Source organism: Excalfactoria chinensis, chromosome 7, assembly GCF_039878825.1.
Source record: "Excalfactoria chinensis isolate bCotChi1 chromosome 7, bCotChi1.hap2, whole genome shotgun sequence".
NCBI lineage: Eukaryota > Metazoa > Chordata > Aves > Galliformes > Phasianidae > Excalfactoria > Excalfactoria chinensis.
In genome coordinates this window covers 5,351,652-5,370,110 of record NC_092831.1, presented here as the reverse complement: position 1 = coordinate 5,370,110, position 18,459 = coordinate 5,351,652, and the positions used below count along the sequence as shown (strand labels likewise).

The following is an 18,459-nucleotide window of genomic DNA, read 5'->3' as shown; positions in this document are numbered from 1 at the left end:
TTCCCTCCTATCCTTGCAACCTGGTGGATGATCTCTAGCTGCTGTGAGGTGGAGCAGAAGCAGCTGCACTTTGTGTGGTTAGGCAGGACAGAATAGTCTTGGACATCTACAGTTGTCAGCTCTCCTTTTATTTTTCCATTGCATTGATCCTCTTTTGATGTGTTACAAAATGAATGAGGATTGTGTCCTAATAATAATCATAGTGGTTAAGTAATGTAACTGAGAGCAAAAACACATGCACTGTTGCAGCGTGCCAGAGTCTCCTGTGCTTTGTCAGGTTTGAAAACCCTCTGACCTTGTTTAACAGCATTTGCTTGGTAACAGCCTCACAGAACAGAAATATTTCATATTAATGAGACTAATTATTTTAATAAAAGAACAGAGTTGCTCAGCAGGATGTGCTGACACTGGGATGGACGGATGCTGGCCAGCTAACGGTGTTTGCAGGCAGAAATGATTTCTTAGGGTTATGATTTCTTAGCATCATTTGAGTTGGAAGGGACCTTTAAAGTTCATCTAGTCCTACTTGCTGAATATGGATGTCTGCAGCTTGACCAGGTGCTCAGAGAACAATCTGGTCTGACTTAGAATGTCTCCAGGGTCGGGGCATTCACAACATCTCCGGTCAACCTATTGTATTGCCTCACTATCCTTCATCATAAAAAACCTTTTTCTTATATGCGCTCTCAATCTTCCTTCTTCTAGTTTGAAACCGTCTTCCTCTCGTATGGTAACTTAGGTAAAATAATTGGGGGTTGGGGGTGAAATAATGTTAAGATCTTGTAAGCATAACGTACTCAGTTTTCTTTACGTTGTTCTTGTCTCAGCCTTTGTGTGCAAGATGCCATCCCTTTGACCTCCAAAACCTGTGTCATCGCTAAAGACTGTGAAACGTCTGAGTGGTCAGCATGGAGCTCCTGTTCACAGACTTGCAGCTGGGGAGATCTCACCCCAGGCTTTCGGAGCCGGCACCGCAGTGTGCAGAGCGTGGCCATGGGAAGCGGGAGGCTCTGTCCAGAACTGGAGGAGAAGGAAGCCTGCAGCACGGGAAGGAGAGAGCTGATGAAGCCCTGCCCCAGGTACCTGAGCTTTAACCCATGTTTTCTGAACTTCTGGGGGTGATCTTATGCTTCCTTGCTCTGTGTTTGTGTGTGTGTGTGGAGAGGGTCACGCATCGTACTTTCTATCTGTGTATTAGAGATCATTGATTTGATTGTTGTTAATGATGGTTTGCCTTATTTACTGCTAACGTTCTTGTAATTGTTATCATTATCGTTATTGCTATAACAATGATTACACTTGCATATAGAAATAAATCGCAGTTATACTCACTGTAGCTTATATTTTCATATTTTAAAAACAGAGAGCAGATACTCTTGTTCTCTGAAAGTGCTTTTCTACTGATTGCTGGTTTGGAGAGTTTCCTCAGTGGCACAGAGGCTGGGCAGGTCTTCATGGCTGTACTTTTGTTGGGCTTGCAGTCATGAATTTTACATAAGATTTAATGATTCCCCTTCATCTCCCTGTGAAAAATCCCAATCCTCCATAAGGAAGAGGGGAATTATTCAGAGATAGCAGCTTGGTAAAGAGCAAGTCTCAGATCCCATCTAGATATTTTTAAACTGGGAAACTTTGCAGTCCCCAAGTTCTTGCTTGGTTTATGGCACTCTTTGTTCTGACAGGTGAGGAACTCATCTTTCTGGCCTGCAAATCTGTGCCGTAGCCCTTCATCAGGCTAGCCTAGAGGGGAAATTGTTTGCTTTGCAAAGGAAATAAAAGATAGCTTAATTTTGTGTTCTGAGATTGACTGTAAAATGCTTCAAGATTAAGATTTTATACACATGCAGACAGATCACCCTGTGAATAACTCGGTTTATTAGGAGGTCTCATCGCTGATCAAGCCGTGAATTTCTGGTGCTTCGCCAGGTACTGCCAAAACCTTTGATAAAGCCTTTGCAAGAGATGTTATTTAGGAAGGTGTAACCTGTAAAAGTGTCACTGTATTGTTGAATTCATTCAAATCAAATGCTGAACATTTTAATGCACCCTGCTAGAGAATGAGAGGAAGTATATATGAAAAAAAAAAAAAAATCTGTTGCTTGATTACATCCTATGAAAAGGCTCTTGAAGAGTGATTTTATGCTCCTGCCCAGATGCACACCAATTTCAAAGACAATAGATGAACACATTGTCTCACTGATTTTGTATAGGAGCGTGGGTGCAGGTGACACCTGATTGGGGTATGCCAGCTGGTAGCAGATCAGGGAGTGAGCAGAATGTGTCTGCCCCTTGTTTCTCAGCACTTGTGTTTTTTTTGATACTGCCCTGTATTAAAGTGCAAACGATTGGAAGGGCTTTTGATGTAAAGCCAGGAGAGCCCAAAATGTGAGGATCTGCATAACGCTGATAACTTTCTGGTGGTGCCACCCGTGATACAGAAGGAAACTTGTTGTTCTTTCAGTGTATTGCTGCTACGCCATGGTTTTCATGAGAATATGAACTCATAAACATTCCTCATTCTGCCATACCTGCACATCTTCAGTCCTTCAGGCAGCCTTTACAGTAAAGTATCTGCATGAACTAAGATAAACTGTCAAATAAGCTGGCCTGGAACAACAGCATGAGATGTACAGGTTAATAGAACCACTTAGCCAAAAAACATAGCAAGAAAATCTCAGGTATTTAGTTAATATTTATTTCCAGGGATGTAGTATCTCAAAATGCAGGTGATAAATTGACCTTCTTTCACTAACTATATACTATACCAATTGTAAGGCTCTGGGGCCCATCATTTTATGCTAATGAAGAGAAATCAATCATTTTTAAATCTGACATTTAAACATCGGCACTGGCATAGGATATTGTCAGTCCATATTACAATTCACAGCTGGTGATTTGGTTTCAGTGTTTGAGAACTGGTGACCAAAATACTGGATGTGTCCTTTTTCTTTAAATTTTATTCCTTCGGTGAGGATTTTCCAGATCACTCTCCAGGTAAGCCAAAGACTATGAGAACACTGGCCAGTAATAGCATGTCTTTATGTAAGAGAAAGAGGCATTTTCCCCCCGTGTCTGTTTTTCATTGGAAGGTCAGCAGTCCTCTTTAGACTGAATGAATGTGTGCTTCCCAGACTATGGCCCCTATCTTCTTCATCTACCACCACATCACCCATGAGGAGCTCAGGAGGTTGTACCTACAGCTTTTCTTTCAGCTAGGGAAGGTGGGTGAAGTTATGTTCCCATTAATGGCAAGGCAACAGGTTAAAGGTCTCATCTCAGGTATGCGATGCTGGTATAAATTTACTTTTAATGGGAAGGCCTTAAAATTAAAAGGCTGAAGTTTACTATAACCCCTTTAATCAATAGTTTAAATACAAGAAAATAAAGCATTTTAAGTGCAGGTAGGACTCCTGAGCTTTGTACTTTGTTTTACTTTTGGTTATTTATTCTGAAAGGATTAGATTAAAGGTTTAGAAAGCTTAAAGACGTAAGAGGTGCTCCTACCTCCTTTATTGTCACATAAATTTGGGGTAGTTCAATTAAAGAGAACAAGCATGTATAGATATAAAACTCATTTCAGCACTAGGAGGATAAGTCCTGCAGACTGCAGAGACCAAGAGGTTACTATAAATTGAGAAGACAGTGAGCAATTGTTTGTTACATAGCTGTCACTGAGTCATCAGTTTTAAAACAATGTTTTATATCACTTGTATCCTTGATGTGTAGCTTACATGTTCAGTGGGAATAGATAGATTTTCCAGAATTATTATTATGTCTTTCAATCTTTTCGTTTTGGTTGTCGTTGCTATGTTACAAGACAGGGATTTAGGAAAAAAAAAAAAACACCCTCTCTTTTTGTTGGAAATTCAAAGCTATTCACAACTTAAGTGATGGAAAATGGGAAAATTTTAAGACCCGATTTTTACAAAAGGCTTGAGATTACTGCTGAGATATGGGTGTGATGGTATCACATTGTAGGGCTCATTACGTGCCTTAATTAAAGGTAAGGTATTAGTGTGAAGTGGGAAAGATGTGAAAGGAAGCTCTCAGAACTCTTCTGGTATGCTGCTGGGATTGCACGTTGGGAGAGGAGGCAGCACCACCTTCCAGCCTTCTGAACTTCCCTGGTCTCCGGCACCCTGAGATGCCCTTGGTTTGGGCAATCTGGTTGCCTCCCCTCTGATCAGGAACAAGCTGTGTTGCAGCTGCAATTCTTCAGCTCAGGTTGGACATTTCTCCTGTGGCTGATGCTGGCTGTTGGCAGTGTGAGAGCTCACTTTGTTTTGATCATAGCAGACACGCAAAGGACCTGCTTTTCTGCTTCCCCATCTGACTGGTTAGCAAGCACTGCTTATGATGTGAAAATCAGCCCCATCTAAACTTAGATACCCCAGACAACAAGTTTATTTTCTTTTTCAGCAGCTCCTGCTTGCTTATTTTCTTAAGCAAACTGACATAATAGCAAGTGGATTCTGGACGTTCCAATTCCAGGTGTTCTCTACACAGCACTCCAAACATTGGCAGTGGTGACTGTCAGTCTTTGGAAGTAATCAGACCTCCTTTAACTCAGTGTTGTCAAAAAAAAGTGGAACAGGCTTATTGGGAAGTCAAAAACAAATACTGATCTTTGTTATTAGCCGTTTTAAGAGGCCTGGGGTCACAGCTAGGGCTGTAGTTTTACTGGGTTTTCATCAAATCATCTAACTAGATGCTGAAAGGAGTTCAAGTGCTAAATCTATTGCCATTTGAAATTCTCACCACTCACAGGTTTTGGCATAGGGATCACATGAATGAACTGAGGCTGACCAGCCTTGATGATTGAAATGCATCCCTTTCACTTGGTGGTTTAATGTGCTCATATATTATAGAGATGGTGAACGAAGTGGTGGAATGGTGTTATCCCCTGAGCTTCGTTCTGATACAGCTCACCTTTAATCAGGTCTGCTCTAACAACGCAACTGTGGGCTTGGGTGTCATCTTCATTGAGTTTGGAGAAACCACAGTCACAGTAAAGCCACTGTGGGTGTTGCTGGTAACCTGCAAGTACTATCCAAAGGTTAAGATTTAAAAATGAAGCCCAAGTGTTTCCCTGCAAGAAATCTCAGTAATCTCTGCTCTTTGTCAATTGCTATTAACTGCTATTAACAAGCTTCTGATTAAATTTAAATGGAGATTATGCAGTCGTTTTTTTTTCTTTTAGCAATGCTAATTCTCCTTGTCTCTAGTGCAGCCCATAGATGGGCAAATTGATACCAAGTGTCAGCTTCAGAAAACCTGGCAAAGAGTCCACCAGAAGCTGTCCAAGAGCCCTGCTTCCTTCTGTAGAGACAGGTTTTGCACTCAGTGGGATAACAATATGTCAGATGTGTTTCTGGTGTAGTTGACTTGTTAATGGCTGTGAAAACGTGTACCTTTTAAACAGCTAATGCTTGGGGTCAGGATTTGTTACCAGAAAGCTCCAGACAGCTTAGGGCATGCCCAGCTGGGTGAAAGCAAGATGGACTGATAAGGATTTAGGCTTTAAGCTGCTCGCAGGAGAACCGGCGCTGGCAGTTGCACCTGACGGCTGCTCATTAAATACTGCTCTGCGGCGCAGCAGAGATTTGGTTACTCTGTGTAGATATCTACAGGGATTTTTTTTTAGATTCGGAAGCTGATGAGGTTTAATTATCTCTGAGCTCAGATTTAGTTATTTTGCATAATTTTAATCATTGATGGCCTAATTTTCGTAGGTGTTAAGTCCCACAGCTTGCGCTGAATAGGAGAAGCAGGTGCTCGCACCTTTGGAAATGAGTCTGTAAGATCCAGAATTCACAGCTGACTCCCTAAGCCACATATTGATAATGAGCTTTTCTTTAGTCAATTATTATTTTAAGAAACACTACCCTATAACAAGTATTGCTATAGCTGGGGAAGATATGTGTGTTCTATATTTAGGCTTCTGGTTGTGAAATACAGACCTGAGCAGCACAATGTCCTGGGGTGCTGTGGAGGAGGAATTTTTCTTTACCCAGTGCTTGATGAAGAACAGTATTCATCTTCATTATAACAAGAAGTTAGCATTTAACACCGCATGCCCCAAAAAAATGCAGTTAGGAATTCCAGAAGAGGAGCACTATAACAAAAATCCATAGCTGTGCTTTGTATGTTGTGGGAGTTATTTCATACCAGTCATGTGAAAAGGATATTCTGTATTGTTTTCTCTGCTGGCAATAAACCCTGTGAACGTATCCAAATTTGCGGATGATACTGCATGTTAATTAAGAGAGCCTGACAGCTCATCTGAAAAGTGCCTGTAAATTGAAAGTAAGTGGCAGTGTTCACAAACATTTTCCATTAGTATCTTACAAAATCCGTAAGTGCTCTGGGGCTAAAAATCATTCTTATGCCCAAATTTGCAATGCAACATGTTGTGAGAACATTGGTATGTGCTCAGGCAAAATAATGTCATTATTTTTCACGTAGTTTTGAGATGCACGTGTCCTTGTCATAGCTGTAGTCACGGAATGAATATTTGCAGTGCAGAATGCAAGGACTACAAGGTGGAACAGAGACGTCCTGTTGTGCTGAGCTGGCAGTGATCAGTTAGCAGGCAAATGCACACAGATTTTAACAGCTGTAGATCTGCCATAGGAGGAGAGAGTATTTGGCTTGAAGCTAAAAGAAGGAAATTATTTTACATATTTTGGAACAGTGAAGTTTGTGTGGAAAAAGTGAACTGTGGGATATAGAGGGGCAACGGAATGAAGCAGCAGAAGTGTAAACAGTTTGATTACAGGAGCAATATTGGCTAAGGTTCAGAAGGAAAACTTTGAGCTCTTACCTTACCATGCCAATACTGTGACCTGCTAATTAAAACCAGTTTCGTCTATGAAAGCTGCTGCATTGGAAAAGTGCTCTGTGTTTTTGGACACGATGAGAAATAGTTTTTGCTTTCTGATGTTCCCCATGCTACTTCCACTGTGATTTTACTAAGTTCTTCTTGGCATTTAGGCTGATAATTAATAATGCTGATCATCAATACAGCATTCACATACCTGTGCCAAAGAATGTTATCCTTTCTTGAAAACCATTTATGCTTTTTAGGTGTGAAGTGAATACAGAATGAAAACAGACCTGGCTGCATATCACAGCTTCTGGAAAGAAGAGCAATAGAATTGAGTTACCATAGGCAATCCTTTGGGGAAATTGATATACCTTAGGCTTTGCAAAGCTGTCACCTATAGAAAAGCTGCTTGGTGCTTGGAGCTTCATTGATGTATGTGGGGCTTTACCTGTTAAGTGCATTTTAGAATGACGTGTTCAGCTCTTGTTTGAGAAAGGTGGTATAGTGCTGGAGCTACATGTTTGAAAACTCATTTTCACACTTAATCGAACCTCTTAATCTTCGTTCCTTTTTTTTGCATCCTGCTCAAAGGTGTTGTCAGGATGATTTAGTGTTTGTGAACACTTCAGAGATCAGTGCTATGTGAAAAGTTTACATGAGAACTACAGGCTAATAACAAATACGTAACCTTTGTAAATTTAACTTTCAGAATGTTCTAGAACATTCCCAGTCTTGAACAGGGGAGTGCTACCATAAATACTAAACCAATTGTATTTTGTCAAGTAGGAAACTAGCACCTCCTCACCAATATGTTTTCTAAAATCACTCTTGTTTTACTTGGTCTCTCTTTTTCCCAAAGGTTTTCCTGGAGGACTTCTGAATGGAAAGCTTGCCAAGTGTCTCTCTTTGACCAGCAGAGCCCTCGACATCGTAAACATGCAGTACTTTGTGGAGGCGGCATACAAACCCGTGAGGTTTATTGTGTCCAGATCACTGTAGAAGCTGAAATGCACCGACTGAAGGAAGGTATGTGCGTAGAGTCATTCTGAAATGTCTGTCACAAGTAGATCTCAGTACAAGAAGAATAAAAAAGAATATCCGTACTGCACAGTCATCAGAAAGCTTGGCTTGCTGGTGGTGCCCCCCTTGTATCCATCTGTTCTTACTGAGGGGAAGGTGTTACTTGGCATCCAAGTGGGAGTGGAAGGGCTTAGCCCTTAAGGTCTTGGGGTCTGCCTGGGGACAGAGCCTTTCTAGGAGTGAACTACTGCTTGTGTTCTGTAGGTGTTCTTGTATGGGTGAGGTCAGAAGGATGGAGCTAATTTTTTTTGTTCTAGTTTTCCTTGGACGTCAGTTTTCTTCTTCTGTATCAAGTAACCTGCTCTCTGTAACTGAACACATTTGTCTGTGCTTTTAGTTCTGGGTTAGGGTATAAAAACAAAGATGTCACACTCTATTCGGGATATGGCTTCAGCCTGTGCTTCAGATTGATACACAATCTTTCTTGTGTTTTGAAGGGGAAAGCAAAAATAATATTGTCACAACTTCTGAGCAGACAGACAATTTTTGGATCCTGGAAGCGAGTTATTTTCCTTTTAGGAGAATAATGAGTAGATACAGATGCACGATGAATAATTCATCCACGGCTGCTTTATTTACTGTATGTAGTGCTCTTGCAGAATATGCTTTTGAGCTTAGATACAAAGATAATAAGAACACAACATCGTATCTTAGATTTATTTACTTACAAAGCCGAAGCAAATGTTTCCTGGGTGCCCAGTTGTATCCTTGCATCCCGCATAGACTTTGAGATTATAGAAAATCAGACCTCTTTTAATCTCTGTCCAGTCCGTGCATAGTTGCTGCTTCACCTCTCCCAAACAGCTGGTACCACCTTGTCTGCCAACACAAAAATTCCTCCGTTGTTCTACTCAAGTGTATGATGCCTGTGACTTTCAAACTGAAAAAAGTGTTGTTGATGTCAGATGTGCAACATTTCTTGACCATCTTCATCCTTCTTGCCACTTCTGTAGCCCATGATGCTACTGTATAGCACATTGGTGAGCACTAAGCTTTAACTGACTTCAGCCATGCTTCTCTGTTCTTTGTTAGTATTGTGAATTACCGTAGAAGACTGGATCAGGTCATACGAAACACTTATCCAACAATATTCATAACAGAATTTATACTCTATATCTAGCAAGTGATCACCTGCCAGTTTTTTCTTTGTTTAAGGTTCAGTACAACTTAAAAATGGCAAGCCCTCCCATCAGCAGAAAGAAGACTCTAAGATATCTCTTCCTTGTTTGTACAGTTCTAACCTTTACTGTTTGAGAAAGAAGTACGTCTTTTTTTTTTTTTTTCCTTTGTAGGTAACTGAAAAAGCAAATTTGCACAGCAATTGTACGAGGTATAGATTATTTCTGCCATGCCAAGGCAGTTGTGGTGATTTGCAATAGTCCTTAGGAAGTAGGAGCCCCACCAGCTGTCAGTAAAGCCACATCTAAAAGGAAAGGCAGAAAACCTTTGATACTGTTTTTCCCTATCTCACAGTCAATGTGTCTCATTTACTAGCTGGCCAGTTTTTGTTCTTTGTCCAAACAAGGAATGATGTCTTTTCTTGCTTCTTTTCTAGAAATCTGAACTGATAGTAAATTTGTATTCATCAAGAGAAGACTTCAGATTTTGTTGTACTGCTTTTCAGTGATGGGGAGAAGGCTGAGAAGTTGATTTGCCTATGTATAAGCAAATACAGATTCTAACTGCTACCATTAAAAGTACAGTATTTTTCTTTCATCACCTCTTGAATGTCCTTAAAGGGATCATTCAGGAATCAAACAAGCGAGTCTAATAGGATATTATCATCCATTGCAGTCGTTATTCTTCTTGTTACTTCCAGTAAGAACTTGAACCTGGCACAGTGACATATGTAAAAGAAGATTTTGTCTGGTGGTATCTCCAGCAGTATTATTGGATAAAATATGTTGAATTGTGCTTGGAGACAGGTACCATCTGTGATGTGTTTATACATATTGCTCAAAGCTCTCTTATCCCCCCAGGCTATCTTTCCTATTTTTCAATGGTTTAGTTTTTCCATCTTCTACAACTTTTATTACAGCCTGTGTATTTAGAAATTGAGTCCTTGTTTTATGGCGTATCCATGTATCCAGTTAGTCAAAAACTCAAGTCTGTTGATGTATGTTTATTCTTATAAAATTCCAAAATGAAGGTACTGAAGATGGAAAACTTTCTGATAGGTATTACCTTTTCAGTACCTTTTGTGATACTTTTGTTAACTTGGACGTGGTATGTACATGTTGTACATGTTAAACATGTCCCACACTTTGGCCACAAGATCCCTACACAACTCTAGAGGTTTGGGGCAGAGTGGCTGGAAGACTGTGTGGAAGAAATGGACCTGGATGATGTCGGCTGATGTTCAGCCATACATGAGTCAGCAGTGTGCTCAGGTGGCCGAGAACATCAATAGCATCCTAGCTTGTAGCAGAAATAGTGCAGCAGCAGGAGGTGATCATCCCTCTGGTGACACTGCGCCTTAATGCTGTGTTCAGTTTTGGGCCCCTGACTACAAGAAAGGCCCTGAGCATGTTCAGAGAAGGGTAATGAAGCTGGTGAGGGGTCTGGAGCTGAAGCAGCTGAGGAAACTGGGATTGTTTGGAGTGGAGAAGAGGTGGCTCAGGGAAGACTATCACTCTCTACAGATGCCTGAAGGGAGGTTGTGGTGCACTGGAGAACTTATCCAATGCAACTATGATAGGACTACAGGGCCTCAAGTTGTACCAGGTGAGGTTAGGAAAACTTATCTGAAAGAATGATCAGGTGCTGGAATGGGCTGCCCAGGGAGGTGGTGGAGTTGCTGTTCATGGAGATGTTCAGGAAACATTTAAAGGTTGAACTGAGAGACATGGTTTAGTGAGAAATATTGGTGACAGGTGGATGGTTGGACTAGATGATTTTGGAGGTCTTTTCTAACCTTTGTGATTCTATGATTGTGTGAACTACAGATCATACAGACACAGTCTGTCCTTTCTGCCCTTCAATTTGGGGTGTTCTCCAGTTGTTGTGTCTGGACATCTGGTACTTGAAACAGTCTGTTTACAGGATGGTGGTTGTCTGTCTTCCTGATGCAACTCTATCCGCTTGTATAGAAGCTCCGCAACTGCTAAATAAAGTAGAAATGCAGATCTCCAACTATTTATTTCCAGAATTAAGCTTTGCTAACAAACGTCGTACTCTTTTCTAGATTGAGTTAAGACTTTGTGGCTGTTGGTTACCTGGGATTTTTTCTCTGTAATAACTTTTAATTAATCTGGATGAACAATGCTAATTAACAATTCCCCACCAACAGAAAATGTGATAAAAGTATGGAAGAGTATTCTATGATGATCAGTTGATGCAGCTTTTCTCTATGTTTGGCAATAAAATTCTTCCTTCATTATGCAATCAAAGTAAATAAGCCCACTAATATGGGAATTAGCATTTCTCCTAGAGTCTGGGGATGGTGTTGGTGTTCAGCCTGTTACTAAACATATGAAATTTCTACATTTGATCATCCTCAGGATGTTTTGCTGTTTCTCTTGAAGGTGAGGGAATATCTTTGTTTTCTAATTAAGTCTTCCTGTTCAGTTCATCTAGAAATTATAACTCCTTGTAATTTAGGGCATGGGATCCTTCATAAGCATTTTCCAGAAATGTCTTCTCTCTTTTCTGAACTAGTTACCATTTATCCCTTACTGGCCCCAGTGACTGGGACTGGGATTGAATTCTCTCCTTATTTTCTGTAACTTTCTAACTAGGGGTCTGTCTTGTCTTTTTTTTTTCTTCATAAAATTTGTGCTGTATATATATGTGTATATATGTATGTGTATATGTATATCTATAATACCTTGGCATTTTTCTTTTTTACCTGTTTGAATGAGATCCAATTTTCCTCTCACTTTCTGAATTCTCTTATAATGTTTTTGGAGCCTGTCTGCTTAAGTTTTAATTATAGGACTGAAAAGACCTTTGTGAAATGCTATTCTTCCTTGAGTCTTCTTTATTGTTTACCCCGCACAGCATACTTAGCTAATAAAGTTTCTCTCTTATTACCGTCTCACAAAAAAATCACTGCATTTTTCAATCTTCTTAATCTTTGTTATTTTCCATCTGAAAATCCACATTTTATTCACGTACCTGTAGGAGATTCTAGAGTCTTTTTAACTGTTTGTTTGCTTATTGATTGTCCCTACCTTATTTGTCTCCGTTTCTATTTTTATTTAATCTTGGGTTTCAATAATAGGTATGTCATTGTATGACCAAAGTAATGCGATGGCTCCCACAGACTCCTAGTCCATGTACACCAATATTAGAAACGTTAAAGATACCACAGTGGAATAATAACAGTAAAAAGCCTAGTTGTTAGGCTCAAGGCTCCAGGCGCCTCGTAATCCAAATATGATTCAACTCCTTTTTCTTTCGAAAATTATCAGCTTTTCAAATATTCTTCCATGTGTGATTCTCATCCATCTTAACACATAATCTATGATTTTATTGAAAATCCTCCAACAACATGTTACATTTCCCCAACATTGCCATAGTAAGATTCCTTGTAGTCTGGCGCAGCTGGGATTTCAGTATTAATGGTTACTTTTTTGATACATCCTGTGTGTATTTTCTTATATCTTTTTGTCTCACAAGACACTGTATTAACTCAAATGGCCAGAAAGCATTCCCTAGCATTTTGATGCAAGTCCTTAAATGAGTCTCAAAATTAGTTTCATGGCATCCTTCTTTTCCACAAAATACAGAGTTTTTTCCTTACTTCTGTTATACAGAAACATCTAATGCCTTCTTACCTCACGAGTAAACTTTTCAGACTGTTCTAAATACCCACATGGGAGATGTTTTGGCGCTACATTTTATTTTCCAGAAATTGATGGCCTCTTTAGACTTGCAGAGATGTATTTGGAAACGCCTTTTGTTCACGTCCTGTATTATTCTGCATTTATTCCCATCCCTTTCTTTCCATCCTTTTGTCTCTTTTAACTCTGAAATATGCATTTTTGCTTGTTCTGCTCTATATGCTCTGTTTCCTAACGAGGATTCAGCTCTTTTTTTTTTTTTTCTTTCCCCTGCAAGTTCTTTGTTCTGCTTTGAATCACGATCTTCCAATGCATTCCTTCTGGGGGATTAGTGTTTCAAATTGGTACATGTGGCATCTGTTCAATAAACCACGTGAAAGTAGTTTTCAGGAAGAGAGAAGAACCAGCAGAGTGCTATTAGAGCATGCCATTAGCCTCTTCAGTGCTAGCTGCCCCGTACACCACCAGGCCCAGCTCTTTAGCGGCAGTAAGTCAGGTGTGCAGGTTGTTGTCTTCCTGCATATTTACTGGGGAAAGACTGCGTTGATGCAGATAAGCTGCCCACAGGCACTGGCGCAGGGTTTGCACTACTTGAATGAGCATGAACCCTTTATGGAGTATGAGCTTTGTATTATATGCACAGTGTTATTTCAAATTTATGCTGGTGGAAGCTGCAGGAATGAGAAGTTTGATTTACTCTACGGAAATGAGTCTTTGATGTTTAAATCCTGTTGTCTCCATCTGGTTAATGAAATTGAAAGAAAATACGTAGGAATACATTAATAAAGAGAAACATTGATAAGGATCATTGGGTAGAGAACTAATGGTCAGCAGTGGCATGAGGAAACGCTTGGCAGGCTGATGATACAGCAGCAGGAGAGGGCAGTGTGCCTGATTCACAGAAATTGAGTTTGCAGGAGGAAGAAAAACCCCATAAGCAAAACTGGATGTCCAAGAATGCCCTCACCCCAAACTTGGGTGTTTATCATCAGGATGACTCAACTGGCTTGAAAAGATGGAAAATAGACCTCTGAAGTGTAAAATATATTCAAGAAGTCTGCATCGGATTTATATTGCTGGGATGCCGAGTTATTGATCTGTAAGCTCACCAAATGCTGAGCAGAATTTATGAGATAAAACTCACATAACAGGAAAATAAATATGTAACAGCTGGCTTCTTTGGGGGAAACCCTGTAGAAGCGAGAGAGGAAATGGTTTTGTTTGGATCTTTGGTGTATCTGACAGCGTTGTTTAAATGTGTATTTCAGAAATCTCAGTTCAGATCCATTGGGGAAAAGCATTTTCCCTAATGTGTTTTGTAGGTATAAGGTTTCCTCTTTTTTTTTTTTTTTCACGTCTAGAAACTAATTAAAGTAAAATGAAAAGAATGTGTAAAATGAAGTCAGCAACAAAAGAGATGTGCCTTCTAAAAGGTGCCTTTAAAAGAATCTGCCTATTTTAGTCAATATGCCATTTGATGTGGCCATGAAATAGGTACCTCTTCAGAAATACACTTATTTATATTGATGCCTTTGGTATGCAGCAAATAATATGCTGTCCAGACATTTCATGTGAGATTCTAGGTTTTAGTTCAGGTATTTATCTTTGAAATCTAAGACTTTAAATGTTTGCAATTTTGTCATTATTTCCTGCCACTGAAACTGGATCTGTTTTATTCAGAACTGTTTTGCTCTGAGTTTGGTTTCATTGTTACAGGGAAAGGGAGCTGCAGCATACTTAAACAGTGCTGTTCATTCAGGTGAGAAAAATGGTGGGATCTGTGTGTGTGTTGCACCAGGGAATGGGTCACCAGGGACAGCTAATGAAGCTGGAGGTCCTGGTCCTGCAGCAGGTGATCTGCAAGGGTGATTGGGCTGACCTTGAGCACTGAGCCTCATGAGCGTGCTGTGAGAGGAGCAGCTCAGTGTCAGCTGCTTTGGGGCCACTGCTGCCATGTCCTGTGTGCAAGATGGGCACCTCAGTGCGGTTTGTTGGTGATATCTGTGCTCCTGCAGTGACAGCATTTGCAGAGCAGAGTTGTGCTCTTTGGTGTTTTTTTGCTGCTGATTGAGTGCTAAACTTAGCGATGGGCAAACTCCAGACTCTTAATAGGCTTTCGTGACAAAAGCTCCACCTTTGTTTTTTTTCACTGTTTTCCTTCTGGCTTCTCTTTCTCTGGTAGTCTGTTGTAATTTGATTTCCAGCATCTGATGGCTAACAAGGTTCATGAAAAATCCTCTTTTCTCTTCCCATGTTTGCCTCTATATGTTCCATTTTTCTCTGCATTTCCTCCTGAACACTTATTAGTGACTTGTCACCTCTGGTCTGGACTGTTGTGTGACTGAGAATTCTTGCCAGATTGGAGTTTTCTATTGACAGTCCCTACAAATGCCCAGTTTGGGAAGAAGATCCTGCTGTACATTGTGGTACGTGGAACTTTCGGAGCAAGAAGTGCTAATAGTTTGTCACTCAGCGAGATGGCAAGGATCTTTGTTGTTCTGAAATACATAAACCACTATTAACCTTTTTTATTTTTTCATGCTGTGATGTGCTTTCAGTTCATACTTTGTTTCTTGTCCTTTAATTCATAATCGGGTTTTGACTGTGTGCCTTGGGGCTTCCAAACTAATTGATTCTTTTTGGGAGCATAAAAGGATCCTTGCCATCGGGGATGGTTTGCATGAAGCTTTTTGGATGAGGTGATGCAATGGGCTAGGGATGATGCTGTCTCCACATGAGTTTAAATACATTTAACACATCTCCTTTGTCCAATGTTTTATTTTCATTATAAAAACAGGTCTTTCAGATGGGAGAAATTACACACCAGTGTTGTGATGGTTTCTCCTTCTTATGTTACACACATACAGGTGTTTTTTATAGCTGTTCATTCCTTCATGATTTCCTCAGGTAATTTCCCTTCATAGTGATCCAACTGTCTTTGGTTCATATGTGCTGGAAAAGGTAGCAAGAATTTTTACAAAGATGCACCCCTTTTATGTACGGTAGTTAGCCTTAATTAAGCATAACTTTGCCAAAGTAGTAAATCTCTGTTTATATCCCCTTGAGATAATGTAGGGCCCTGCCAGTATGCAAGAGACAGTCTTGATGTATTCCAGACCTGATAGCAGTATCTAGATGTGTCTCATATTGATTGTTAATATCAGAAATACTCGTGTTTCATTCTGGAGGGGAAATGAAGTTAAGGTCCTGGAAAAGATTGTGTTAGTTACCTCCTGTGGAGTGAAAAACTAAATTGGGAAGTAATCATTGCTACTGAAAATACAGTCCCATACATTTCTCCTTCTGACTGGCCATCGTTGTGCTTAATGTGGTATTGGTATGTGTGCCTGCAAATACGTGCCCATATGACTATATTCAGAGATAATTTATTTATTGGCTTAAAATTACATTATACAAGTAGTATCAGAGCTGATTCCCTCTTCCACACTTCCCCAAAATCACTACCTCGGTAAAAATATATAGGGAAACAAGACACTTTAGAAACCAATTTATTATCTCCTGCTGGTAGCAATAACCTGAAAATAACAGCAAATAGTAAAACTCAAACTTGAAGCAGTCGCCAGTGCTGGGAACAGCCGTAGTTGCATTTATAAAGTATAGATTCAATATAACAGCTAGAGAAATGTGCAATGTTTCAGAGGCTTCCAGATTAGTACTTGATTGCTTTTTCAAGTTTATTCTATAGATTGAGAAGAACACAGGGTTTTGAAACGTACAAACAAGCATAATAGATAAGCTGCTACTTGAATGAGATATTGCCTCTCCCTCCTACTCCTCCCCTCCTGACATCTGCCTTTCCCCTTTCCCCCTAAAAATGGACTAATGGGTTTCCAAGGAAAATAATTACATTAAAAACCAAAACACAGCAGTTTTTCAATGTAGGAAAATGCCATTACCAAATCCATTACTGAGTACAATCAGAAGGCAGTCTGGTATTTAAAGACAAGCCTAGCAGCTGTGTTCATTCATCATAGCCATAAACTGAGGTTGTTTTTTCTTTTCCTGAACAGGACGTTTTTTTTCCTGACCAGGCTCTCTGCACCTCTTTGGAGGCTGCAGTGTGTGAGAATTTTGGCATTTAAAAGGTTCATAGAAAAGAGTACCCTGTGGTTCCTTGAGAATAGGATGTTTATTAGAGGATGAAGGAACAGCACTGTTGTAGAAGATACTTTGGATAGTGAATGTTACTTTTTAAGAACTGTATGTATGATTCATGTATTACTGTGAAGAGCTAAATCAAACTGAGAACGTTGAGGAAAAAGAAGCAAAAGAAATGTCAAAGAGATGTTGAGGTGTGAGATGGCTGTGTCTCAGATGGCTCAAGGAATGGACAGAGCAGTAGTTCCTGGCCTAGCCAATAGAGTAAAACTGCAAAGTTGAGGAAAATCAGTTGATCTCGGAGCTCAGACAAGTGTTTCTGAAGACATGCCATGGAATCAATGGGATTTCTTGCTTTGTGGTCCATTGACACACAGTATGAGGGTAGGTGAGAGATTATGCTTAGACGTGGCAGACCTGTCCAAATTGGGGTGTGAAAGCAGCCCACCTCTGTGCTGTTTCTTCCTCTGTGCTTAAAATCTTCCCACATTTCCTTCTGGCTACAGTTTTGTGTTAAAAAGTGAATGCGTCATTACAACAGTAAAAGCAAGTCAATTTCAGCAGACACTCAGACAAAAATCATATCGAGCTTTTAAATGAAACTGACTGAAATCAACTGATGGAAATAGGAGTTGTCAATCAAATGGCTGACAAAGTGATGAAACTCTTTTATGGAGCCCCACTGGTCTGTCCAGTTGCTCTGGCTGCCATGCTGGGAATAGTCAGTCTTTGTTCTTACCTGTTTTTTAAACAGGATGGAATTGTATATGCATTTCCTAATGCAGCTTGTTTGGATTTGATCTTGGCTTCAGAAATGAATTTCACTGGTGGATTGTAGTCAGTGCAGTGAAAATAAACTGGCGCAGCCATTGAATATGTATGGATATTTATTTAGAATAGTCTGTGTATTTTCTGATCTACATTTTACAGAATATTTAGAATTGTTTAAGGAAGTGAGAAAACAGTTTTGCTCTAGGAGTGAGTAGGATGTTGATCCTGGAAATCGTAAGGGGAAAAGAGCACCCAGTGCTGGAATCAGATAGAGCATCAGTCTGAAGGAGGAGAATTGGGATACTGGTTGGCAAGGAGAGGCACAGCAAGCATTTCATCCGAGATAGAATCATAGAGTGGTTTGGGTTGGAAGGGACCTGTCAGACCATCTACTACCAACCCCCTGCTATAGGCAGGGACACCTCCCTCTAGCCCAGGCTGCTCACAGCCCCGTCCAGCCTGGCCTTGAGTGCTTTCAGGGGCATCTAGGACATCTCTGGTCAGCCTGTTCCAGTGTCTCACCGCCCTCACAGTAAAGAACTTCTTCCTGTTATCTAATCTAAATCTATACTCTTCCCATTTAAAAACATTTCCCCTTGTCCATTTGCTACCTGCCCTTATAAAAAGTCTCTCCCCTGATTTCCTGGAGGCCTTCTCCAAGTTCTGGAGCTTTCCATGAGTCTGGTGTATCCAGTACACTCAGTTTTACGCTTGATGTACTAATAGTAACCTGACACTTCAGCTTTTTGTAATTGATTTTTCTTGTTTTTCATCTATTCAAACTAAATTCAAAATACCTTTGGCATGACTGGTTAGTTTTCAAGGCAGGAGAACCAACCTATATTATCAAGTATTCCACATTTCAATAGTTACAGTGCT

At 40.2% G+C, this 18,459-nt stretch overlaps 1 protein-coding gene across 5 annotated transcripts in view; it reads left to right on the top strand.

The window, feature by feature from the left end:
* THSD7B (thrombospondin type 1 domain containing 7B) overlaps positions 1-18,459 on the top strand; it is a 282,914-nt gene that overhangs the window by 100,066 nt on the left and 164,389 nt on the right. For all 5 annotated transcript variants that reach the window (XM_072342394.1, XM_072342396.1, XM_072342397.1 and 2 more), the window contains exons 5-6: positions 828-1,079; positions 7,686-7,852. In XM_072342394.1, the coding sequence (XP_072198495.1) occupies positions 828-1,079; positions 7,686-7,852 (419 nt within the window). The remainder of the gene's footprint in view (positions 1-827; positions 1,080-7,685; positions 7,853-18,459) is intronic.